Source organism: Aulonocara sp. 'chitande type north' Nkhata Bay, linkage group LG5 (genome assembly GCF_057382095.1).
Source record: "Aulonocara sp. 'chitande type north' Nkhata Bay isolate Kocher_YH1m ecotype deep benthic linkage group LG5, A_spYH_male_GT1.1, whole genome shotgun sequence".
Taxonomy (NCBI): Eukaryota; Metazoa; Chordata; class Actinopteri; order Cichliformes; family Cichlidae; genus Aulonocara; species Aulonocara sp. 'chitande type north' Nkhata Bay.
Window position 1 is genome coordinate 37,517,375 of NC_141348.1, and position 22,247 is coordinate 37,539,621.

Sequence of the window (22,247 nt, forward strand, 5' to 3'; positions counted from 1 at the left end):
TTTTCTTGTCTTCCTCCATTCTCCATTTTCTCTCCTCTTTCTCCCCACTCACAACCAGTCACAGCAGATGACAGCGTCTGCCCGAGCCATCTGATAGAGGTTCCTTCCTGTGAAAATGGAGTTTCTCCTTCCCACCTTCACCTAATGGTTGTTCCATCTTATACTATAGGTTCTTTTTCAAACGTCAATATACTGAGATGCCTAATGATTATCTTCTTTTTAACATTATCAGTGGTAGTATTTGGGTATGCAAGTCTAAAGAGGAATCATGAATGGCACACTCAAAATTAAACGTGTTGTTAAGAGCGTTCCATATTTTCAAATGTATTCCTGAGAACTGTCTGCTACTTAGTCTTACACCTGACTAGTCATGTGGGGAAAGATTACATACTGGACATAGCTTTTAAAATTACAAAGCTTAATCTTTCTATTTATAGACTGTGTACCTGCTACATTTGTATCTAATTTAAAGTCGAAACTATTGCCCATTTTCAAACATGGCTTATTCTTTGTTTTACCGCCAAACTTTTTGTAATATGCCGTCCTAGCAAGAACAACAGGTCTACATAAGAGATCAGATAATAACATCTCCAAAATCCTGGCTATGTGTTGTAGGTGCACACAAGAAGCTATTTTCACACAAACAGGGATATCAGTGACTGGCAGAGGACAATGTTAAAAGTGTCTCCATGATAAATTCTTGCCCAACGTCTAATGTAAAGGTCACACACATAAGTAGTGGAATCCAAAGTGCCATACTGTCACACTGATATAATTTTCATGTAATGCAAGACTATGCCAAGATGTGCAGTAGCTCCTCAAGACTTTACTAACCTGAAGTTCAAATCTACCATATTCACTTCAAAGTAGAATTTAAAATAAATACTGCAAACAGATGTTTTTGTATCACCAGTTGTACATGTATTGTTGTGTAATTCGGTATTCAGTCACGATTACAAAATTCTTTTTACTTGCAAAACATATGATCAACCATGTTGTAAGAAATATTATCTTCGTAACAATGCTGGTTAACCCATACCACCGGCTTTCCCCTCATTTATTTATTTTTAAGCCCAAATCATTGGTGTCGAACACACAAATGAACCCCTCTCTCTGCTCTCGCTGGGAGACCTCTTGGTGTCTCTCTCAGGGATCCCAGATCGTCCCTGAACCCCACCTTGGGTACCTCAGCACTCGCGAACGCTTATGGGCGTGTGCAGATGGCGTGCAGCAGCACTTGTGCGCATGTTTCGTGTCTGGATGGTGTAACGGCGCAGGTCTTCATTGCATGGGTTGATGTCCAGCTGAAAGACGCTGCAAAATAAGAAGGAATCGCGCAATAGATCGGAGACTCCGACAAATCAGGTGGCATCATGAGCAAAGTGCAGGGTGGGATGAAATGTGTGAAATATCTGCTTTTCGCTTTCAACATCATCTTCTGGGTAAGTCCGCTTCGGCAGCGGTTTGCCAAGAATTAACGTTGTTTCTCTCTGAAAAAGCCGGATCACCGTTTTTGTTGTTTTTTATGGTTATTTATTTGTTTTGTTGTTTTCTCTTTAGGAAGTGAAATTGATTCGGTTTATTTTTAAGCGACTGTGGAGTTTCGTTGCCTTGTGAAAAACCTGTTTGTTCCTAGCCTTGTTTACACGTTCAATGTACTGAAGGCTGAAAGTCCGTCTATTGATATTATTTGGTATGGCTTTTAAATACAGCAGCCTTTGTTATTCCATACAGAGTTAGGAGTTAATGTTGTCTGGCAGACCGCCTCAATGCACCTGCTCTGTTCACACCGTCTCCCTCTGACTCCACACTGTTTCCCAAAATTCTCAAACCAAACCTCAGTTATATAACCCAGAGTCTTCTTTTCATCTGCGTTCATTAGTGGCTGCTGCTTTAGAGTTGGTCATGATTTATTGTTGCACCAAGTACATGCTGCAACAAATACACCAGAGCTACTTTTCCAACACAGATCCCAGTTCATGATTTGACGTTGAGGTGTGACTTTCCTGCTGCAGGCGTGTGAAGGGTGCTTTTTTTTTGTTTTTCTTTTACATGCGGGGTTAATCTATTTGGGGAACATCATGAAAGGTTTTTGTTTTGGTCTGCAGTGCTGCTCAGATAAGATTCCCCGTGACTCAGATTCACTTTCGATTATATGCCAGTGACTTCTCATATGACATAAGTTTCTTGGTGTTTAGAAGGCTAAATGTGTCAGAGAAGTACTTTTAAGCTTCTAATATTTTGTCAGTTTGCATGTAGACTGTAGTATGCAACCTTAAACATTGGATCAAGATTCATTCTTTTTGTATTCTTTTATATTCTGCGTGAATCAAAGAATATAAGTATTCCAATAAGGTTTTAGGTTTGCCTTTTTTGTTTTTTGTTCTGTTCACCCCACAAATGTATCTCATACACTTATCAACCCTGAGTTTGGGAACATCAAGGAAAACTCTTGCCCCTACTTGAGGCTGCAAGAAACCCCCCCCCCCCCCATTATCATTTTCAATCAGTGATGTGTTTAGATAAATAGATACATTTATTAGGTCATTAACAAAGAGCCTGTTTGGGTTTACTCTTGTTTGGTTTTCATTATTTTGCAAAAGATACTCAATATTTTACTGCTAAATGATACAGTGTGAGTTTAACTGGCTGCATTGACTCATTTGTGCTCTGTAAGACGATCACTTGTGTCATCCAAAGTGACAGCAGCCTCTTTGTTCGGCAGTTTTGGGACTGAAAGCATAGCTGTTGTGGTTGTAGCCAAAAGGGGCGTACAGTACGCTGTCATTTTGGGGTGCAGAGCCAACAAGCAGCCAATGCCAGTGTGAGTTACATCACCCAGGCACTGTGAGGCTGGCACAGCCTGTGGCTGAAATGCACCATGGGAGATGGACCGCTGATTCTGATGCTAATTCTTGTGTTCAAATGTGGTACTTTGATGGGCCATGAGGATGCATGGGCTGTTGTTGCAGCGTGGCCTTATTTTCAATCATTTTATTGTCAGAGTACCTCACTAAACCTTCCTAAAAAAAAAAAAAAAAAAAAAAAAAAAGAGTGGCCCAGTCCGGACTGAGTTTCCTGCAGTGAGGGTTGGAGCTGCAGCTTGAGTTTTGTTCCTTCGCCTTGAGGCGACTTTTTGTTGTGATTTGGCGCTATATAAATAAAATTGAACTGAATTGAACTAACAGAAGACACTTCCACTCTTTAGTTTGGCTGAATCTGAAGAGCAAGTCAGGAAAAGGATCTGAGAGTGTTACTGAAGATGTGCTGCTTGGGATTCCATGCTTTTACAAAATTTTGAAGATGAATTTTTTTTCATCTGCATATAACATGTGACACTTGTCCTGAAAGAACATATAAGGAACATGGTTAGGATTAATATATAACTATGACACAGACAATATCTTTTACCCTTAATCCACATTTGTCCTTTTATTCGTTTTGGCTTTATTTTTGGATGTTTAAATTAAATAATGTTATGTAGGAGGTTAAAATGATTCATTTTCTCAGAGTAAAACCTGGTTTCAATCAAATGTGTTATGGTAAGCCAAGCTCTCCTGGAGAGGAAAGATGCTACTCAGCATAGACACTTTTTTGCCCCCCCCCCCCCCCCCCCCCCCCCCCCTCCTGTTAAATAGAAGGAGGGGGGGGGGGAAGCCTATGAGTATTATTAGCCACTTTAGCATCACCTGCAGAATCGTAACTACCTCGTGATAAATAAAGACTAAAAGAAAACATGAAAGTGCTCACTGTTTAACTGTGAAATTATTTCTGCACAAACAGAAGAACTGCTACTTACCACTCATCAAATTCAACAGAACTATAAAGTCACAAATAATTTTGATTGTATAATTTATCAATCCCCAGGTGTCTGGATTGTTGGTGCTGGCGGTGGGACTGTGGCTTAGGTTTGACCCAAACACAGTGGACCTCCTGACAGGCGATGGCGCCCCCTACACCTTCTTCATAGGTATGTCAGAGATTCTATAGCCTCATACATATGCCTGTCTCATCTTCTGCAGAATAAAACATATATGTGGATGTGGATAAAAAAAAACTAAAATCCAAAATGGATCCAATTTCTTCTCAGCAGTTCACCATCTTGATGGATCTTGATTACACCATCTTGATTACATGGACCCCCTTGAAAATGAGATGAAACATCCCTACATGTTTATCTACATTAACCCTTGTGTGGTGTTCATATTTTTGTTACTCAGCCAGTGTTCATGGGTCTGGTGGACCCGCTAGAGTTTTGGCTTTCCAAATTAACACTATCAAACAATTTTATGTTAAATTACTCAACAGATGTTTACTTCATCCCAATTACAAGACATATGAACAGTAAACATGGTTATTTTTTTCCCTTTCCCTTTGTTAGATCACATTTATGAATTAATGTGCTTCTCGTTTTTTTTTTTTTTTTTTTAAATAAAATGTTATAAAAAAATAAATCAGTTATAATCAAGTGGAGTGAGTGGAAAGACAACACATTTACACGTGAAGCAATATGTTTCACAACTAAATGGGATCAGCTGCTCATCAATGGTGACATTAGGCCCAGGGTTGTAAAACAGGGGGAGGTGGTGCACACACTTATCCCACACTGTCCTGATGGCAGCTAGCTTGTCTCTCTGCCGTCGAGCTGGTCTGTCGTCTCGGTTATCAAAATGGATAATCCTGGAAATTTTGTGGAAGTTTTCCAGACACACTGATGCACGGAAAGGTTCTTGCCGGTTTCTGCATCCCACAGGGATTCTGTCGATTCCCCTTTGGACCTGAAAACTCCTGCAAGGATAAGAACCCCAAAGTAGGCCTTTGGGGTTCTTAGATGAATTTGGTCCATCTCCTTCCACCTCTCTCCAAAAACACACCTTCCTTCTAGATTACTGCAATCCAGAATAATTTTCTGGATGGAATCTGGGATGAAAAGCTCAAATGAAGACTTGATGTCCTGCACATGAGTAACTGTCAGCCGTGTTGGCCCTGGCTTATCACAGTAACAGCTCTGCAGGGTGGCTCATTTCTTGTGCAAGAAGACCATTCAATTTCACCAGTTATTGACATCCATATTTCTTCACTTGCTGTCTGGTGGGCTTGTTCTGGTCCTGGAGCTGGCTGCAGATGGGGTACTCGTCTTCGTTTTGTTACTAAATGGTGCTCAACCTCATCCTCTTCTTCAAAGTCACTGTCAGACTCTGAATTTTCAGAAATGTGAAATATTCTGAAACCTCTTTGTCAACATCATCATCCGAAGCCCCTCTCTCTTCCAAAATCAATTGGATGGCCCTCGCAGCAGATAATCTTTTGCCATCTTGATCAGTTGTGATAAAGAACCACACTGGCAAAGTCTTATTTATAGTATTATGCCCCTAATTTGCAGGTGGGACAGGGTATGAGAAAATAAAATTTGGATCCCTCGAGAAAGAGGGTAAAATGTGTGAGATGTCAGAGCAGACGGTGTTGGTAGTTGAATTTTCAACAATGTTGCAACTTTGTGCGGAGCAGGAGGGGAAGAAAACACTATCAGCAGCACCAGAAAGGAGGAAGACAGAGTGTGGGAACACAGGACCTGCACTTTCAACACTTTTATTAGACCTGGGTCCAGTGGACCCCAACACCTTGTATGTAATGTAAATGCGTGGGGGGAGGTACAGTATGAGGTCATTGAAAATTAGTTCGGATTTATGTTCTTCACAGAAAATAAGCCAAAGCCAATGAATTTCAGGTTGAAAATAGAATTAATTGTTTAATTTTTCTTTTGAGAAAAACTGAAAACGGGTCTCACAGACCCGAACACCATACAAGGGTTAAATAAATGTTCAATGTGTAACATTTTAAAGGTGCCCTAAAAAATCCCACATACAGAGAAGTAAATACACGTGTAGGCTACACATGCGGATGAGACCGAATGTCTGGTACTGTTATCCCTTACAAGTATGAAGAACCCTTCAAGTACTGCTTGACATTTAACAGCCACATTTTATCTTCAGCGCATCGAGATGTTTTACTTCTTTGCACAAACCACAAGGAAAGTTTGTTTAATAAAACATGTAAGTTAAAACATGTCCACAGTTACTAGGCCTGTTTAAAGGAATTTGTCATTCGAAGCCCTCAATTCTTCACTTTCACTTTGAAAGTGGCTAAAGTATGCGCACAGAGGAAGTGAAATGTGATAAACTGATTGAAACTTTCCATTAGTGGCAATTCTCCTGTTCGTGGGATACAAAGAAATTCAAATCTTGACATAAATGCTTATTTGGTTTTGATTCGACTGAAATAACATAAAAACGACCAGTCAGAAAAATGTACAAACGATGCACGAGAGCCTTTAACTGATTAATGAACAGCTCTGTCTGTTTGCTGAAATATCGTATAAGAGTGTCTTTGCAAAGCTCACACAGTAGATTATTAAAACATACAGTAGACAAGACAAACAGCTAGTGTTCAGCACTCCATACAATAGGCCTTCTCTCTGACAGTGTGTGGGAGCCGATGATTAGAATGAAGCCTATTCTTGTTACTCCCGTTTAAGCCATGACCTAAAATGGTGACTTCACTTCATCAGCTCTCTGCTCTGCCTTCGTGGAACTGGCTGCCTCTCTCAGGACATGAGTAGCAGGTTGGGTGGGGCCAGTGACAGAAGACTATATCCTGCTTGCAAACCTAGTAAAAAATGAAAATAGAGCAAAGAAGAGGGGAGGGGGAAGCAGCACAGGGCAACCAAAGGCAGTGTTTTCGATTATACTTACGATCATATTGCCAAGATTACAACCTAAAACGTTTCAAGATACAGTAGAAAATAAAAAGTACCATGTTACTTAAGTCATCTGTTGATGCAGTGTACTCCAGATGAGGTAACTTCTCTCCAGCTTGGTTTTATTTGATATGCAAATATCCTGGAATTTCTCTGTTACTGTGTTACATCTTTATGAGTCATTTTAATCAAATTCTCTGTCCCACTGTTCTTTACCGTCCCCTCCTCACTTTCCCATTTGCAGTGATTATATTTCTCACTTTAGGTTAAGCAAATCAAATGTAATGTGAATTACATTTTCTTGATTAAAGAACATTTGGAGTGCAGTTAAAACCGGAGCATATGTTGGTCTGATCAATATTTTGGAGGTAAAATAGCTGATTAAAAAACTGGCAGAAACCCTGGAAGGCTTCAGAAGGGAAGGAGAGAGCTAGACAGAGAGTTTGTTATTGCCACCTCTAAAACGAGATGCTGTGACTATGACTAATATGTAACTGTGTGGAAAAAAATCTCAGAGGGTGGGTGTGATCTGGAAATCTTGTTTTTCTGGCTACTGTACGAGACAAACATGCTTCACAAACTGGGTAGAGGAGTATGCTGATGGCAGGTCTAGTTGTCAGCCAGTTATGAGCCAATTGTATGCCTGATATCAGTTGTTACTGTATCATCAGTAGGGATCCTCTAATACTAGTGGGCTCACAAACCCAAAACTCATGTCTCCATCATATAAATCTTCTACTTCTCCTGCCTTCTAATGCAGATGTTTGTGGCTGTGTTAAGATGGCGCCAAGATAGTTTGTTGGTAGTCCACATAAACCAGCAATGCGGGCTGCACTCTGTAGTGTTTTCCCTTAAACTTAGTCTCTGTTCTAGAAAAAACTGAGGTTATAGCATACAAGGAATTTCTTTGTAGTGAAGTCAAGCAGAAAGCTGACCAAGCCACTGTCTGAATTACTTGTGTGTGGGTTTTGGGGGTATTTTTTATTTATTTTTTGGTGTGTTTTCTTATTTGTGGTGAATTCCACAGTTTCCTTCAGTGTCTTTCGGAGAAATACATGCAAGTGCACCTCCATAGCCTCTGCATGGGCTGAATTCCCACAATTGCTCTTTCTGCAAATGGACAACACAAGCCCATAAATCCGGCATTTAACTGGAAACACTTGGGTTCTGCAGAGGATAACTTTGTGCCTTTGCAGCCAAACGTTATAAGCTTCCTGGGCAAAACAACTGACTGTTGCTCCCACTTCTAGCAATGAGACTAAACAGAGTGATACCATAATAAGGCAAAGTGGCAGCATTCTCTCTGAGGGTTTCATTTTCCATTCTATCACCTTTGTTACTCTCTAGTGTGTAAACAGCCATTACATGTGTATATAAGATAGAGATGGAGCTAAACTGAGAGATGTTACAGATGTTTATACTCAATAATTTGTATTTCTAAAAGATACGTGAAGCAGGAAGTGCACTTGGCAGGTGTCTGGTAGATGGTAGATACCTCTGCATTTAATGAGTGAAGAGCAAAGAGCAGATATTAAAGTAAGTGTATAAGTGTTGGGGAAAAAATGAGCAGCTGAGATCACTTCTGTGTAGACAATTGTATATAAATTGAAAGCTTTCATGGTCCATTATATTTTCCATTGCTTACCCAGACAACTTTCTTTGAAGCTCTGTATCCCTATAGATCCCTTCAGCTCAGCAGTGTATTCGCCTCGTCTTTACCTTCCCTTTTGTCGCACAGCAAGAAAACAACAGCTTGCATTTGCCCCATGTGGATTAATTAAATTGCTGCAGTGGTTGCTGCCTGTGTCACCGATTAGGCCCTTAGCATGGACCTAAGGGACCTGCTTGGTGTATAGTTACAGTGCGAGGGGGCTCAGTTGCAAGGACTAGAAGCAGGGGAGTAGACCGAGAGGGTGACGTCACTCAGGCTTGAGGAGAGCATAGATGGTGGCAGACGCAGTTAAAATCTGCAGCAATCAAGCCCTCTGAAAATTAGATTTTGGAGGACAGATGGCATCTGTGTGCTTCTTCACCCTGCAGGAGCATGAATGGACAAAGTCTAAGTAACTGGAAACCCTACTAATGCATCAAAAGAGTCAATTAGAAGCATAATTTCTCAGTGGGCTCTCTAGGCCTATTAGTTTTCTTTCAAATTTGATTATGATTTTGAACAGACTCTGCCTATGCTTTAGACAGCTACTCTATATACGGACAGGACTTCAAGCTATTTCTGTAGCTGCCCAGAGCAGGAAAGAGTCCAGAACTGTGTTTTGTTCAACCCACCTTTTTTCAAGTGATCAGAGATGCTATAATGTAACGTTAAGAACATAATTCATTTGTGCCAGAGATTCTATGTTTCAGATCATGAAAAACTTCAAATTCATTGTTTAAAGTAGCCTAATAAATAGACTGAATTGTGTGAGTCTATTCAGAGATGTTCTGCTACCGAAGATACTTCCACCTACAAACACAACACAAACAATCCTTTTATAAATTCTGCTCCAGCAAAGGCAACCATTGCATCACGCTGACACCCTCAGTGGAAACTATAAACTGCAGCCATGTGATACTGAGAACACCACGATCAGATGCTTCTCATATGTCTTTCACAATCTTCTTGTTTATAAAACACAAAACATTAATTTTCCATTTTTTTCATTTTAAATGCACTGATCTATCGTCTGGTCTCTCTCCTCAGCCGTGTACATCCTTCTTGGTGCTGGTGCGTTGATGATGGTCGTGGGGTTCTTAGGTTGTTTTGGGGCCATTCGTGAGTCTCAGTGTCTTCTTGCATTGGTGGGTTCAAAGCGTCACCTCTCATTGCATTTGTATTATTTTTATATTTGTTTCCATGAGGCTTAAATTGATATTACCGTTAAATTGGTACTAACACTGAAATAACTTGATGTGTATGCTTCTGATGAGTGATCGCGAAGATGTATAGAATTAGGCTGTCTAATAACAAATGAATAATAGACAAATATTAACTTTAGTTTAGTGTAATCTTTTTTTTTTTAACAACAAGGCCCTTGTTTTCTCCATTTGTATAAAAGGGCAGAATTATACATTTCTTTCTAAGGGATTTCAGAAGAAATCACCAGGAACAGCCCACAAAATTGTATGGCCAATCACTGATTAGTTTTTGTGTTGCGTGTGTGGATGACTCCCACTAGAGGCAAGGCAAGGCAAGTTTATTTGTATAGCACAATTCAACAACAAGGTGATTCAAAGTGCTTTACAGAGACATTAGAAACAAAAACAAATAAAAAGCATGATTTAAAATTGATTAAAACAAGCAAACAAACTAACTAACTAGTTAACAAACAAACAAACAAAACAGTATATAAAATCAAAAGAGATAAAATCAGTAGTTAAAATGTAAGTTTTGAAATTTAAGCTTAAGTGCAGATTTGGTGCTTTATTCAAATGCAGCTGAGAATAGGTGAGTCTTCAACCTGGATTTAAATAAACTGAGTGTTTCAGCTGATCTGAGGCTTTCTGGGAGTTTGTTCCAGATATAAGGAGCATAAAAGCTGAATGCAGCTTCTCCGTGTCTGGTTCTGACTCTGGGAACTGATAAAAGACCGGATCCAGATGACCTGAGGGATCTGGAAGGTTCATACTGGGTCAGGAGGGCGATAATAGTCCTTGTTTCTGTTCTGCAGTTCTTTGCTTGCCTTGTGATAATCTTTGGAGCAGAAGTCACTGCTGGTGTGTTTGGATTCCTAAACAAGGAACAGGTGGAGTTATTTGATGATTAAATACAAAATAACAAAAAATATTCTCCGTTTTTTTTAAATCCCATAACTAACCCTTTTTTTTTTTTTCTTCTTTTAATAACAGATTTCTGAAGAAGTCCAAAAGTTTTACAGTAGCTCCACCCTCGACTCTAGTCCAAATGGAACTGCAATAGTAACGACTTATTATAAAGCTGTGAGTAAAACTTCGCCATCATGTTCAGGGTTGCAATCAATACCATTAAAATCATGTTGTGTTTTGTTTTGTTTTTACTTCTTTTTATATTTGCAGCTGAACTGTTGCGGAGTTTCCACATTGGAGCCAAACAGTGATGTGTGTGCAGACTTCCCAGAAGACGTCAAGGTAAACCCCTCTGCCTGCAGGGACACTTCATAGTCACATGAGGGCAGTAAAACACCATTTTAAAATGAAGCACTATTTGCTGTGATGAACCTACTTTGCTGTGTGCAGAATGATCGATATGAATGTTTCTTGCTATTTTTGCTTGATATTAGGACTGCCTGACTGCAATAACAGACTTCTTCGATGAAAAGCTGTATATCATTGGATACATAGGGATTGGTATTGCAGGAGTCATGGTGAGAAAAGTTTGAGTTTTTTAATTAATTGTGACCGATATTCCTCAGGTAACCACAATATGTGTCTGTGATTTCAGATTATAGGAATGATCTTCAGTATGGTCCTGTGTTGTGCCATCAGAAACAGCAGGGAGGTTATATAATTGGTGAGCTGACCCCCCCCCCCCCCCCCCCCCCCCCCAACCGTCGCCTGATCATATGGTTACACAGCCCTTCATAATCAACTTGTCTGCATGAGAAGGGAAACACCAAAGTTACATTTCAGTCACTTCTCTTAGTCCAAACAAGTGCGGTGGGGGAGGGCCTCCGAGTATCACAAAGAGAGAACAACAAATCTCAATGCTCCCACTTATCCACGGACCACATGCAACACGATACGCTGGATCGTTAACATCACACCTTCTTCTTGAGTCCACCAGCACTGAAATTCACTTCCCTCTTCTTTTCCATAACACATGCTTTGCTTTTAGCTCGACTCTGTGACATGCCTCACTTTTAACATGTCTTTGTTAGACTGCCGGTGCTCCGCAAAGGCCAAAGTGCTGCCGTTGTAGATGCAACACAGCACACAAAGCCTTCTTTGACACAGGAATGTTGTGACTGGGGAGTATTGCTGTAAATATGGATCCTTATTTTCACTTTGTGTGCTTTAGCGTTTTGAGGACTAGCCTACCTTTGCAGAGTAAATTTGCAGAGTAAAATTCCGTCATGTGCCTATTTATTTAGTTACGATCAAGCCTCCTACTACTGGACTGTTTGCCTATATCTTTTGATTTGAATATGTACACTGCACCAGTGCTTGCTTCCTGTCACCACTTTCAAGTATTTCTACCGTAAAGCACAATAGCTGAAGTGTAGACATGATTTGAAGCCAAAGGGTTAGGATGGTCTCATGATAAACTGCGGCGTTGTAAATCTCCAAATTCATCTGACAGCTAAATAATGCTTTGTGCTGACCTCTTCTGGAGCATGTTTGGGATGTAACAGTGAGCTAGTTTGCATTTTGTGTGAATTATTGTGGATGTAAATTTTGTTGGTGTGCCAATAAGATGTGAATTATAGAATAATATAGTTTGTCATACTGTTAACCGTAATAAAAACATTGGGTGCTTTTATTTAGATGTTTTCAGCTTCTGTCCTCGGAGATGAATCACATGTGCACTTCTTGTAAAGTGGAACAAGCTGAGAAGAACTTCATTGTAATTTGTGGTTAGTGAAGTACCTGAACATGTGAGCAATGTTCTGTTTAGGTCCACGGATGACAAATTTCAGTCACATACAAGGCAAGAGTTAAAGGATATTGACTAATAATACTATTTACTGAAAATACTAGTGATGGTAGTATATTCTATAAATCAAGTTTATAGAAAATATCAAGCGTCATGGGATTTGGACAAAATGTCTCTACACAAGGCCTGCTTAGTACTTGCTCATACAGAGAAGTGGGGAATTCCACCACACCAAGGTATGTTTTACAATTTTCAAAGACAATAATGAACCGATAAAGTGAAATATTACACTGACTTCAATCTGCCGTTAGTTAGTGTGGACTAAATCATTCACCTCAGCATGTGAACTTGCTCAACCGTGATTTGATGCCCTCCTGGTAGTAAAGCTTCCTGAATGTGTGGATCAGATTCAGACAGCCTTTTTAACAGAAATAACTGCAGCTGCATTGCATGAATGTACAAATGTGCAGAGAAGAAAATAGCACTGTGTGCTGCAATATCTGGCTGTCATTTGACTAAAAACAAGGGACTAGTTCTTCTCATTTTCAGCATCTGGGATTCCAGATATTTGATTTGTATAATACGTTTATGGTGAGCCTTGGTACACCCCCTCAGTTCATTCACTCTGAAACAAGTCAACTTTCTTCCGATTGAGTGTGTGCATGAGATAGCCTTACTAAGGAAATCACTGATGTCAGCAGGAGGCCAGAGTCGAACAAACTCTTCGTAAAGGAACATTTAGAAAAATCGAATGTAGTATGTTTACATTAATGAATATGTCATAAAGCAATAGTTCTGAACTACAGCAGTTATTCAGAATACCTTCATAGCCCTCAGTACTTAGTCAAACAGTACAGACTGGGTACTTCAAGTTTTTTATTAATATACACAAGTACAAAAAGCCATCACAATCATTGGTATGTAACAGTCTTTTTTTTCCTTTTAAAAATAAGCTCACAGTAACTGTAATAATGCTCATATTCTGTCAATTTTGCCTTGCAGAATCAAAACTACATTTCAAACTGCTTTGTTAAGGCATGAATCACAAAGGACCTTCTGGATAACATTTCAGATGAAATATAAAAAGTGTGTGTGTGGACGTAGACAAACATAAAATGTGCATGATTGCATCTCAAGTTTATGACAGTTCACATAGCACTAACCAACTACTGCACTAATGTCAAGTGTAGGACACAGCTTATGGTTTGGTAAGCCATATGGTCCCAATTTCATTAGGAAGGTTCATGATTAGTTAAAGTAAACATGTACACAAAGCAGTTCACAAAAAAAGCCTTTCCAGCAAGTTGTGTAAACTGGGCCCTGTGAACTTTCAGACTTTTGTTTCTAGATTAAGGCTCAGCAACATGAGACAGCAAAGAAGGAAAAAAAAACAACAACACATAAATAAAGTACTACAAACTCTCATAACAAACTACTTTAAATAGCGTCAAAACCAAGTTTTAGAAAAAAAAAAAGAAAAGTCGTGATCAAGAAAGCAAGCTCCCTTCCCTCACAGAGGGAAACAAAACAACTGTTTAGGGTCAAGAGAGGCCCCAATGCAGTAAAGCTAACAGCTTCAAGCGCAAACACTGGCTTCAGCCTACTGAACAAGTAACAAAAGGGTTTAAGTGCAACACCACGTTTTGACCGTAAAGATAGTGAAATCATAGGTCTTTCTGTCTACTTGTTTTTCTTGCTGTAAACTGAATACATGTAGCAGCTAGGTCTTCTACCAGGTCCCATGCATAGCTAGTCAGCAAGATGATATGGTCTCATGGTCCTAAGAGGCGTAGGGGTGAGTTGTCAAGGATGTATTCACCAACACCAACAAAGTACATAACCTGTACAATGCCAAACAGAGGTGCGATGACCAGAGCCCGGCAGCTGGCACCTTTCAGGAATGCTGAAGGCCCCTCCTTCTGCATTATTTTACTGTCAAAACAGAGGAACGAGTTTATTCATACACACAAAGGTAGGAAAAGGAAAAAAAAAAAAGACGTGCAATTTATGCAACTGTAAAAATGATTCACTGTCATACCTTACACAATCCACCACTCCACTGTAAGTCTCCTCACTAGCCCCCTTGTTCAATGACTGCAGTCTGGTCTTCACCACTAGAAGGAGAGAGAGCAGGGGGGGGGATTGTTAAAATTCCAGTGTTGCTATTCAACAGGAGACAACTGGGTGATCCAGCTTAGGGCGGAAAAAAAAAGCAAAAATAAATAAAAACACCACTCACCATCACAGGGGTTAACCGCCACCGCAGCAGTGGATCCTGCAGCACAGCCTGAGAGGAAGGCCCAATAGAAGGGTGACGACGCCTCAGGACTTGGTTTGCCCAGGCGATTCAGATTAGCAAACAATGGGAAGTAAACAATAGAAAAGGGGACATCTCTGGAAGAAAGTAAACAAAATATTTTCAGACTAAAATCCTGGTGAAGTTCAACTGCCCTGTCAGGTTCACACACAGCTTCTCATCGTGGCGGTAGAAGTGATTTACCTCATCAGTGTGGCCCCCAGACCTTTGTAGAGCCCCTGGATGCCCTGCGTCTGGAGGAGTTCTTTTGCAATCTGTGTAGCCGACACAGCTCTTGGTGCAGAAATGACCATGCCAGAATTGTAAGAGCGACTGAGCACTGCATTAGTGGCCACAAGCTTTGTGGGAGTCATCATGACTGGTTTCTGTTGTTGGACCGCTGTACAAAAAAAAAAAAAAAAAACCCACACACACATAAGATATATATAATTATAAATGAGGAACACAGCTATAAATGTAAATTACTGACACTGATGCATTTAAAAAGGGCTTTGCATGCTTCTTACCAAGTCTGCCTGCATCCTGTAGTTGTATCTTGAGCATTTCCATGGGGGTAGTAACAATGACCTGGCACATGCCTGCACCACAGCCTGCCAGCATCTCTTTGAACACTGTCAGCCCCTTTCTGTTAAGAGTGAGACATGTTTTAAATAAACCACCTTTAAAAATAATAAATACATATTGCCCATTTCCAAGAAGATCCTCTCACAGAGTATGCTTACCCGTCTTTGGCAAGGTGGTGCCGGAAGAAGTCATTGGCAGCCAGCTTGATTGCCTTCTCAGGGGTAACCAAGGTCAGATTTACAGCAGCACCTGAGGGGAAAAAAAATAGTTAGCACTGAAGACAGAATCCAGTTTTCCATTCAGCACATGTACAAAAACATACCCCGCCACTATCATTACAACATCAGAATGTAAAGAGTTAACTGTACAGTTAATTTACACACAGACAAGACATATACTCAGTTTAATTGAGCTTAAGTAATAATTGTGAAGGGGGATTATGTCAATTTAAAAAAAAAAAAAAAAGAAAGAAAGTAGTAAACAAAATATCAGGAGGAAAATGAGAAACAAGCATAACAACACAACATAAGGAACAATAGGGCAATGAAGATCCAGAGGAAGATGCAAACACGAAATCTATGAAATAAACAGAATCAGGGTGTGACAACAAGCAACACTGTGTAGAGAAGACTTCAAGAAAGGAAATAGATCTTAGTGACAGGATGCATGTCAGTGAGTAGGTTAGTGATGACAGATAAAATAAAATTAAAAAAAAAAACATTAGAGAAAGGACAGACTGAGTCCTTGACTATGCGTGTGAAGACTTTGAGCAAACTTAAATGTTCTGTGGGACTGAATATGCAAAAAAATTAATCTTTAGTTCACCACAGATTTGTTTGCAAGCTCAAAGTCTGCAAAGACACAATTCATAGTCTGGAAAACAACAATAATCCAAAAGTTGACAGGACAGCAAGAAGACAGCAAAGTAGTTACTGACAAGTCAAATTACAGAACAAATAGATGGCAAAACAAAAACTTGAGCCTAGAGTTTTAAATAGAGCAATATTGTAAGAACCATTTAATGATTTGCCTCCAGCGTGGCTGCGCCTTATCGGCTAGCCTTCAATATCCCAGGGGGACCCAAGTCTGTAATATGAAAAACACAGATGCAAACAAACATTCCTCACACAGACAGAGACCCAAACTAAGAGGTCTCCAATTTCTTTGCAGACTTAGTTTCCTTTTCTAAGTGATACACTAATAATGAAAGTATATGCTCTCTGTTTTAACAAGTACAATATTACATACTATACTACAGTGAATGTAATACTTTTCATGAGACCATTTGACAACTTCTCCTTTACAACTGGACTAAGAGATAGATATATATCTAAAGCATCCAAACACAGCTAAAATGCAGTCTCTCAGTACTTGTTAAAACAACAAGTGTGGCCAGTGGTAACCGTATCAATGTTAACCTCACAACAGAGAGCTTACCCTCTCCTATATTTAATCCTCTTGCAGAACTTCTACCTCTGCTATCCTACTGCTTCTTAATATTTAAATATGTACAAGCCTTACCTCTGTACATTCCAAAGTATCCCTCTGATCGAACTGTCTTGACAAGGCAGTCCATCCTACAGAAGAAAGCAAGGTAAATATTACCGGTGTGACAAAACACGCCAGTTCATTGAGACAACAGGGGGTGGACTAAGGAAATTTAAGTGTTACAAGAGAACGCAGTTCAGTAAATTTCCACTCTATAAAGCAGTGCAAAGTGAGTAAAATGACCTCACTAGAGAGGAATTTCTTAAAACCTACATAGTCATTACAATTCAATGCACAGCTGTCATTGTGAGATCAGTATGAATAGCACTGACCAGGGCGTGGTAGGTATAATACCTGGGGGCTGTGTGTTGCTTAAGTCAACATTAAGCAGAAATACTCACATGCTTTTGTAGACCTGCTGACCTCGTCTCTGATTCTGCAACCTGGTCTTTGCCAAGTCAATGGGGAAGACACAAGTAACCCCAACAATGCCAGCAATGCCGCCATTAATGAGTTTGGCTGGGAGGCTAAAGAGAGACAGCAAAATAAAAATAAATAAGTAAATAAATAATGTCACAACTTTAATGATGCTGTGTTTATTCTTATAATTTTGAAAGACAGACTATGATTATAAACTGTTTAGAAGGCTAAAAGCTATACTCCAAAGATAATCAGTTTACAATTACATGAAACACAAAAGCAGAAAAATCATGCTAATATAAGTCACCAAGCTCATCTAATCATTATGAAATAATAATAAAAAAAATAAAATAAAAATAAAAAAAACATTTGTACCACTAGACCACACATGCACAGAATAAAATAGTGCATGAAGCTTACCTGATCTGCTGCTGAGACATGACAAAGTGATAAAGCTTTGAAAGAGTGACAAAGGAAGATGTATGAAAAAGTAAAAGCAAAAATCAGGTGATGTAGGTTCAGGTGTTCTTCAGTGAGGTGAATGAGCAGAGTCCTAGACAGAGAAAGCAAAGGGAGTTACTAAGTAGGTTTCCAAGTAGTCACAGACCTTACAGAGAAGCTTATTCCACCCACGAGGGACTTTAGGTTATCTATGTGCCGCACAGTCACAAGACCATGATGCAGCGGATGTGCTATACTTGCGCTATGAGTAGTGCAACCCGTGGGCGTGTTTAAGCTCACATACCGCACTCCATATATGGGCGTAACCGTCTTTCATAAAGTTAAGATTCAAATCTGGCGGCTACTGCTGAATTTCTAAGTAACTCTTTCTGAAGGCCGAGGCATAAAATATAGATACTTTGTATGAATGTGAGTTACGAGGGATAATATCGATGCAAATATACGAGATGACGTTTCCATGCAAATATATCCCTCTACCGAGCATTTTAATTGCATTAAAAAATATAATTTAAAAAAAATGCACTGGCCAATGGAGTTTATACTATTTATAATACACGCTTTGGGTTAAAAAAAAAAGATATTGACTACCGCATTGTTTTCAGTTCCACATAAAGAAAGTGGCTTTTGAAGGCTACTGTCATTGAGACGCCCATTCATTCGTCAACATTATGAGAAATAACGAATAAACTGGAGACAAAGAATCAAGCAGTGAATTTAAAACCATTTCTAAACTAATTGAATATAGATTATTACGGATCAACTTACCAAATAAATGATCTCGCAGTAGTTCTTGTTTGATTGTTTCGAGCGAATAGTCAGTACTTCTGTCTCTTCCGCTAGTTGAAGCGCTAATAAAGCTGAGGGTCAGAGTAGCTGGAATTTTCCACTGGCTTTTTTTAAGGGGCTGGCGCTTATCTGACTGCCGCTTGATTTAAAGCCAATCACAAGTTTCTATATTGTTACTTTATTTTGATTGGAAGGTAGATACATCAATCATTAGCTGATTCACCAATTACAGCTTTACACTGCTTAAGCCCAAAAAGAAAGAAGCTATTTTTTTGTTAAGTTTAAACATTCAGTTTATCAGAACCAAAACCTCACTGTTAGATTATTTAAAACTGGTCTTTGTTGGGAGAGATTACCCCATTCTTAGTAAAGAAGTCCTTCCCCATGTCTCAGAATAATCTCAAGTTAAAAGTGGATTAATCCTATTAAAGTCGCCATGGCTTTGAGATTTGTGAAATGTGCTGTCCGACTGCTAATGGTGTTATTTGATTCGATTCGATTCGATTCTACTCTATTCTAGCACCCAGGGGCAACTACGGTGCTTCTTTAAATGACTGAACTTGCTTTTATTTAATCACAATTAACCACTGTTTTCTGCTGAGCAGATCAAGATGTTGAACATAAAAAGCATCATTAGTTCAAAAAAAATATAATGAATTGTTTATAAAAGCTCATGCACTGAAATATTTATAAATTCTGCTTTCTATTTTCTAATATTGCCACTCACGGTCAGGATTTTCTCTTTACTTCCCTTCAGCAAGATAGCTGTGGGTGGGAAAATGTACCCCTTTCTCTTATCAGTCTTAGAATAGGTTGAACATGCTGTGATGAGCAGGTCTGACTGTGTCCAGCTGGATGAATCAGATACAGAGTCATAATTTGCTGACGAAGAAAAGGTATCTTCATCAATAAACCCATATTATAGTCATAAAAGTTTTTCTTTATGGTAAAATAAACGTGGCCTTAAAGTTTAAATGAGAGACACAAGACAGCATATCAAATTACTCAAAGGAATGTTTCCCGGTTTTAGTCAGAGCAGTGCATTCTACAGACAAGGCTTCAGGTTTTTACAATGTATTTTTTAACCACATAATTTGGAAAATTCCGGAGTGAAAGATCTAGAGGCTTTAAAGTTGTGGACACATCCCCAAACCAGGAAGTCGTTTACCTCTAACACCTACAGCCAAAAAAATAATAGAGGGAGGTGCATATACCTTGCATGTCATGTCAATTTTGGCAAGCGATTGTCTCTTTCGTAACCACTATATAGTCATTTCTTCTCTGCTCACTGTTCACTGTAATAACTTGTAACAACATGCCCTAGTGATGATCATCTGGTCACTCAGTGTTGTTAAAAATGTGAAGTTCAATCAGACATATTAGCGTTATTGAAACAAATAAAAAATAGTTTTTCTGAGAACCTGTAATATAGAAAATCCACAGTCTTTTATACAGGCAACGTGATGTGAAACTATATTATAAGAAGAAAGAAAAGCTTAAGGAATCACCAAAGTCAGGGGGATATGTAATATCTATAGCACGAATAAAGATATTTCACAGAATAAGTACAAAGTCATTTTGGAACGAGAAGTAAATTTAGAATAGAGGAGCAAGTCAGTGGAAAAGGTCACTAGGACAAATCATAATACTTTCTTTCATCATGCTCAAAACAGTTGAATGAAGATAAAAAGACGAAAAAAAGACAACATCACATAAACCTATTTCTGTACAAATGTGTTTTAAGAATTGGTCTGAACAGAGTGACTGATTCTACAACCTTTGCAATCTAATTTTATACTAAACTGAAGTGTTTGACAAGCAGACCAACCACCAATGACTTTTCCTGGACCCACTGGTGATTCCATTGCTACAAAAAGTTCTCACATTTTATCTAGCTGAATAAACACAACACAAGCAAAACTTTATGGTTTGTCTGAATGAACGCGTAATCGGTATGTGCACAACATAGCTGGTTGCTTTGGAATGCTGACAGAGGCAAATTCCATGCTTTTATCCGTTAGGGTATTCAGGTTTTCAAAACTACACCACTACAAATTTTCAGCCAAGCACATCAGACCATTGTGCCATACCAGACTGATTATTCTGGAGTCATGTCTGGTCAATTTTTAATACTAACAAAGATAACTCTATGTGATAAAAACATTTTACCTTCTCAACACATCAAAATTAGGAGGGGTGGGAGTGGGAGCATATGTAGCACAATATTTCATATTTAGTGACAAAGTCAGGACACTGAAATGCCTCATCCCAAAATGGATAACACTGCGCCATTTTGTCAGCTGACTTTTTGCAAGGTTAAACAGAGTATCAGGTTGTGGGAAGCTGTACAAGCTCAAAGCCGACTAGTGGCTCAGAACACCTGTGTCATTGTTGTGTAAACGTGTCCCACTTCCTTGTTTTCCCTTCATAGAGATAAGAGCGTCATATCCTGTTCTTACCCCAAAATTCAAAATGCTCCAAGGTTACTTCAAGATTTGAAACACCATAATCATGTCAACCATTAGTGTAGTTAAACTTCTTATAAGGGGTTATGTTGATGAATAAAAGTGAGAAACAGCCTTTAAAGGTCTTTAAATCAGATGTTTTGTTGGCTTTTAGGTCACAGGACTTCTTTTGTAGTTCATGTTATACTCACTTCTCTTTAAAATGTTGTAAAGTGTTGAAATCAGTGAGGGCTGCAGAGCCAATAAAAAAACTTCCACCAGTGCAAAGACATTTTAAACAGAAGCTATCAGAAAAAAGAGAAAGCCTGTTATATATGTAAAGACTGAATATAAGATCATGAAAGAGAAATGTCAAAGAGCTCCACATGAAAGACTTATCATGCATTCTCACACTCTGAATTGCTGAGCTATAAATAAGCTGCAGCTGTCCCCCAAAATTTCCACTGTGCACTGGAAAATACACATATAAACACTGCATCAAACTGATAGTTACAGTGGACAAAGTCACACATTAAATTTGGTTTTGTTGAGTCTTCTAGTTATATTGTTTCCAAAAAAATCTAGTAACGTATTTTAACAACCTCAAGGACAAGACATTTAACCCTTGTCTCTATAAACTGTCAATAAAAACCAAATGCAAAAGTTTGCAAATCTTTTAAAGGTGACAATATTTTTGTTTAATAATTAAAATGGTTTTAGTGGGTCAATGGTAATAGACTGTAGGCTTACCACATTAGCTCCCAGTCACTTCTTTCATTAAGGCGTTCTTTTGGAACATATGTAGACTCTGGTTTAGCTTTTTTGTTTTGTTTTGGCTTACCCCGAAAAAGACTTCATGTTAGGACGGTGTTGCAAGACCTGTATGGGCGTTGAGTATTAATGGTGCCTGAACTGGATAAGCAATTAAGAAAAAGAAAGATATACTGATGACTCACAGAATACTCTGGGATGCATTTTTCATGCCCAATTGTGTCACAAATTAACCTCAACAGTTATTAGAAGTTTCCTAAAGTGTTCACCATCAGCTTCCTTATTCCTTATGCTCGGGTGATCGTGGCTCAAGAGTTGGCAGTTCGTCTTGTAATCAGTTCGAGCCCCGGCTCCAACAATCTCGGTCGTTGTGTCCTTGGGCAAGACACTTCACCCATTGCCTACTTGTGGTGGTCAGAGGGCCCGGTGGCGCTAGTGTCTGGCAGCCTCGCCTCTGTCATTGCACTCCAGGGCAGCTGTGGCTACAATATAGCTGCCATCACCAGTGTGTGAATGGGTGGATGACTGAATGTAGTGTAAAGTGCTTTGGGATCCATAGGGACTAAGTAAAGCGCTACACAAATGCAGGCCATTTACCATTTATGCTTTCTTTTGAATGTTTTCAGTTAAATATGGGCTTTAAATGATTTGTAAATTATCACATTGACATTT

The 22,247-nt window shown here is 39.2% G+C and overlaps 2 protein-coding genes across 2 annotated transcripts; one reads left to right on the plus strand and one right to left on the minus strand.

Moving 5' to 3' along the window:
* The first annotated feature begins 1,201 nt into the window (after positions 1 to 1,201).
* Positions 1,202 to 11,275, plus strand: LOC147331215 (CD9 antigen-like). The gene is made up of 8 exons (XM_086293381.1): positions 1,202 to 1,442; positions 3,868 to 3,970; positions 9,456 to 9,553; positions 10,423 to 10,497; positions 10,601 to 10,690; positions 10,787 to 10,858; positions 11,011 to 11,094; positions 11,172 to 11,275. Exons 1-8 carry the CDS (start codon positions 1,374 to 1,376, stop codon positions 11,235 to 11,237), a joined length of 657 nt encoding a protein of 218 aa, XP_086149507.1. The 5' UTR covers positions 1,202 to 1,373; the 3' UTR covers positions 11,238 to 11,275.
* A 1,910-nt stretch (positions 11,276 to 13,185) lies between these two features.
* Positions 13,186 to 18,494, minus strand: slc25a55a (solute carrier family 25 member 55a). Its single transcript, XM_086293380.1, has 10 exons — positions 18,340 to 18,494; positions 17,533 to 17,665; positions 17,094 to 17,219; positions 16,726 to 16,781; positions 15,363 to 15,453; positions 15,147 to 15,265; positions 14,824 to 15,019; positions 14,563 to 14,717; positions 14,362 to 14,437; positions 13,186 to 14,255 (listed from the first exon to the last, which is right to left on the minus strand). Exons 2-10 carry the CDS (start codon positions 17,550 to 17,552, stop codon positions 14,096 to 14,098), a joined length of 999 nt encoding a protein of 332 aa, XP_086149506.1. The 5' UTR covers positions 17,553 to 17,665; positions 18,340 to 18,494; the 3' UTR covers positions 13,186 to 14,095.
* Between the last annotated feature and the right edge of the window lie 3,753 nt (positions 18,495 to 22,247).

Bases quoted from the DNA above. Each gene is read 5' to 3' on its own strand.
- LOC147331215 (XM_086293381.1), top strand. From the start codon at position 1,374: ATGAGCAAAGTGCAGGGTGGGATGAAATGTGTGAAATATCTGCTTTTC. The intron at 9,554-10,422 runs GTGGGTTCAAAG...TCTGTTCTGCAG, and splicing joins CTCAGTGTCTTCTTGCATTG to TTCTTTGCTTGCCTTGTGAT. The intron at 10,498-10,600 runs GTGGAGTTATTT...TTTTAATAACAG, and splicing joins GATTCCTAAACAAGGAACAG to ATTTCTGAAGAAGTCCAAAA.
- slc25a55a (XM_086293380.1), bottom strand. From the start codon at position 17,552: ATGTCTCAGCAGCAGATCAG. The intron at 14,438-14,562 runs GTGAGTGGTGTT...CTCTCCTTCTAG, and splicing joins GGCGGTTAACCCCTGTGATG to TGGTGAAGACCAGACTGCAG. The intron at 14,256-14,361 runs GTATGACAGTGA...CTGTTTTGACAG, and splicing joins GGAGTGGTGGATTGTGTAAG to TAAAATAATGCAGAAGGAGG.